At 30.8% G+C, this 3,475-nt stretch overlaps 1 protein-coding gene across 1 annotated transcript in view; it reads left to right on the top strand.

Moving 5' to 3' along the window:
* Positions 1-221: 221 nt before the first annotated feature.
* LOC105620156 (N-acetylglucosamine-1-phosphotransferase subunits alpha/beta) overlaps positions 222-3,475 on the top strand; it is a 7,290-nt gene continuing 4,036 nt past the window's right edge. The window contains exons 1-4 of the mRNA XM_012201662.1: positions 222-374; positions 565-998; positions 1,680-1,891; positions 1,984-2,761. Coding sequence (XP_012057052.1) covers positions 222-374; positions 565-998; positions 1,680-1,891; positions 1,984-2,761 — 1,577 coding nt within the window. The remainder of the gene's footprint in view (positions 375-564; positions 999-1,679; positions 1,892-1,983; positions 2,762-3,475) is intronic.

Here is a 3,475-nt window from a genome sequence, read left to right as displayed (position 1 = left end):
AAGAGAGACAGAGACAGAGAGAGTTTTAAGCCTTGAAGTAATATTGGTGCAATCGGACTTAAGCAATAAGGAACAGTAGTCAATTCAATGTGTTGAATTGACTACTGTTCAGTGTTCACAAGTTAAAAATTACAGAATAGACCTACAGGCTCATTTTTCGTCTTTCCACCATGGCGTAAAACGCTCGTGTAGTGATTTTCTCTGCTGAATGCAGCTTGGTGATGCTAATTGCATTTAACGTCTTTATCAATATAATGAGCACATGGAAGTTAATACAGCGACGGTGTTACGACTTGCTTTCGTATAAGTATTCATTGCTTGTGGTACTGGTGGCGTTTACTTGCATATTCATCGGCATAGTACATTTTGGAGAGGTTAGAATAACATTTATTTTCTTTATGCATGTCGTATAAATACATCCAGATAACAACAGAAGTTTATACTTTAAATCAATTAAATCTTTTAACTGAAATGTTTTATATATATATATATAGATATATATACATACTGAATAAAACATTTTACATATTGAAATATTTGATAAATTAAAATTTCATTACATAGGTATGGTTAATATGGAGCAAGGAAAAGTACGAAGCAGTTTTTCATTCCTTCAATGATAATATCCTGGGAAAATCTTTCCAAAACAAATTATGCCAACATGTTCCTATAGATGTAGTGTATACATGGGTAAATGGATCTGATCCAATGTTTTTAGAAAGCTTTCAGAAACATGTTTCCATTGTGGATCTTAGTGCCGTAACTTCAAGATTCAGTGATAAAGACGAGTTGCGTTATTCGTTACGATCATTGGAAATGTATGCACCCTGGGTGAGACATGTTTACATCGTTACCAATGGTCAAATACCAAGTTGGCTCGATATGGATAATCCTCGGATAACTCTAGTCACTCATGAAGATATTTTTCTGAATAAAAGCGATTTACCAACTTTTTCTAGTCCTGCTATTGAAAGTCATATTCATAGGTGCTTGGAAATGTGAGATACATTACATCGGTAGCCCATTGGCAAAAGTTGTTATCTCCATTGAAATTTTTTTGAAGCAAGATTTTTTAAACTTTTATACAAAATTTTTCTTATTGAGCTATCAGTAAGATTTTCTTTTTGAAAATTTAAAGAAAAAAATAATTATTTTTAATTAACAAAATGTGTATAATACAATCTAAGAAATACAATTTCTATATAATTTCTATTTATTAAAATAGAATACATTTAATTTTGCAGCTGAAGATTTTAGCTGATTGTGGAATAAAATGTCTATGATTTTTATTAAATCGTGAATGGATAACTGCATTTGCAATATAGATTTGGATTTTAACTTTTTTTGCACTTTTCTCCATACAATAGGGATAATTTAAACTTTTTTTTTTTCAATTAGCTTCAATTCACTTTATAAAATTTGTAACTGTTTCAGCACATTTTTTAAACATTCAATTCGTAATAAAAAAGAAATTTCAAAACATTAGATATGGGAAAAAGTTCGTGGCGTTTTTTAATGCCATCTAACGGGAAAACACCACGAACTTTTTTCCACTTATATAATTCAGGGATTTCAAAATCTAATTTTTAAATATTTTTGGATATAGCTGCTTTTGCTATGGTTACTCACATGTAACAATTGTATATATAGACATGCAACATTTATTTTACTTCTTCCAGGATACCTGGAGTCTCTGATAAATTTTTATATTTTAACGACGATGTAATGTTAGGTGCCGAAATCTGGCCAGAAGACTTTGTAACTCAAGCGGGTGGACAAAAAATATATCTGGCATGGTGGGTTCCTGATTGCTCTGAAATCTGTCCATGGGCATGGGTAGGTGACGGATCATGTGACTACGCTTGTAATACGACATTATGCGAATTTGATGGTGACTAAATTATTCCTTTATAATGATGACACGCAAATATATTTTTAATGAATTGTTTGAAAGAATATTGTCTATCCTGATGGATTACATAGGTGGAGATTGTCAAACGACTGATGTACCTATAGATAGCGAGATAATGGAAGAGGAAGATGATTATCCTTACAAGTATCTGCAAGATTCTCGTGAAAATAGTAATGAGTTGAAACTACTAAGTATATTGCGCAAAAAAAATGTTTATTCATCACGAAAAAATGCACACAGAGTATCCGAAACGCAAATATTGCATTCATATAATTTTAATATTTCTTCTAAGCTCTATAAATTTCATGATCTTGGAAATAGTAGTTCTAGGGAATTACAAATACGAGATACGAAATTTGACGATGAAAAGGATTATAAACTTACGAGAGATTTTAAGCCTATATATTCCAAATTTTTACACGCAAATACTTCGAACAAAACTGCATATCATATTAAACGATTAAAACATTATCGTAATATCATGAATGTGGCACAGTCCAATAATTCAATTAAATTCGACAAATTTGCATATCTTAATCAATGGAAACGTAACGCACGAGGGCTGGACACTTATGCAGAATCTTTGTTGTATGTTAATAAGATATATAATGCCGCTTATGGCCTTGAACGAAGAAGAGTGCCAGCACACATGCCACACTTAATAGATAAATGGATCGTAAATAATATGCAAGAGAAATTTGAATCAGAATTTAAGAAAACATCTAGTCATAAAGTGAGAGATTCCGAAGACATGCAATTTGCATTTTCTTATTTTTACTTTTTATATAGTGAAAAACGAAAGGTATCCGTCGGGGAGATGTTCGACATGTTTGACACTGATAAATCACGGTAAGAACATGTTAACAAATTGATATTGACTAGAATTATATATACAGGGCGGACTATTTAATGTCTCACCTCTAAAATTTTTTAGACAAAAATGAAACGGTTTCGAGAGAAACATATTTCATGTTATTTTTCTTGATGGAGGCATTAAAAAGATATGAAAGTCACCTAAATTTTTTTAAATGGAATTATATTTTTTTTATATAGTAAAATAATCTCTCTAATTATTCTGTACTATATAAAAGTATAGAGATAAAAACCCAATAGTTTACCAGATATTTTGTATACTTTATTCTAGCACATTAACATAAAATATTAAATATCTCGTAAATTAATTTTTTGATAATTGTATTATACTTTAATACTTTTATGAACAAAATAATGAGATGAATCATACTATGTAAAAAAATCGTATAATTCCGTTCAAAAAAAGAAAAGTGACCTTCAGATCTTTTTGATGCCTCTACTTAAAAGAAAAAAAACATGATCAAAATACATTTTTCATCAGCGCAAGCATGTTGTACTTTTATGTAAAACATTTTTTTCTAAAATCAAAAATTGAAGTCTGGGAGCGAAATATTAAAATAGTGGGCCACTTTATATAAATCTTTTTGGTAATTTGTATATGCGCGCACGCGCGCACACACACACACACACACACACACACACACACACACACACACACACACACACACACACACACACACACACACACAA

Source organism: Atta cephalotes (assembly GCF_000143395.1).
Source record: "Atta cephalotes unplaced genomic scaffold scaffold00024, whole genome shotgun sequence".
Lineage (NCBI taxonomy): Eukaryota > Metazoa > Arthropoda > Insecta > Hymenoptera > Formicidae > Atta > Atta cephalotes.
The sequence above is the reverse complement of the archived record's forward strand: the minus strand, read 5'-3'. Positions and strand labels throughout refer to the sequence as shown.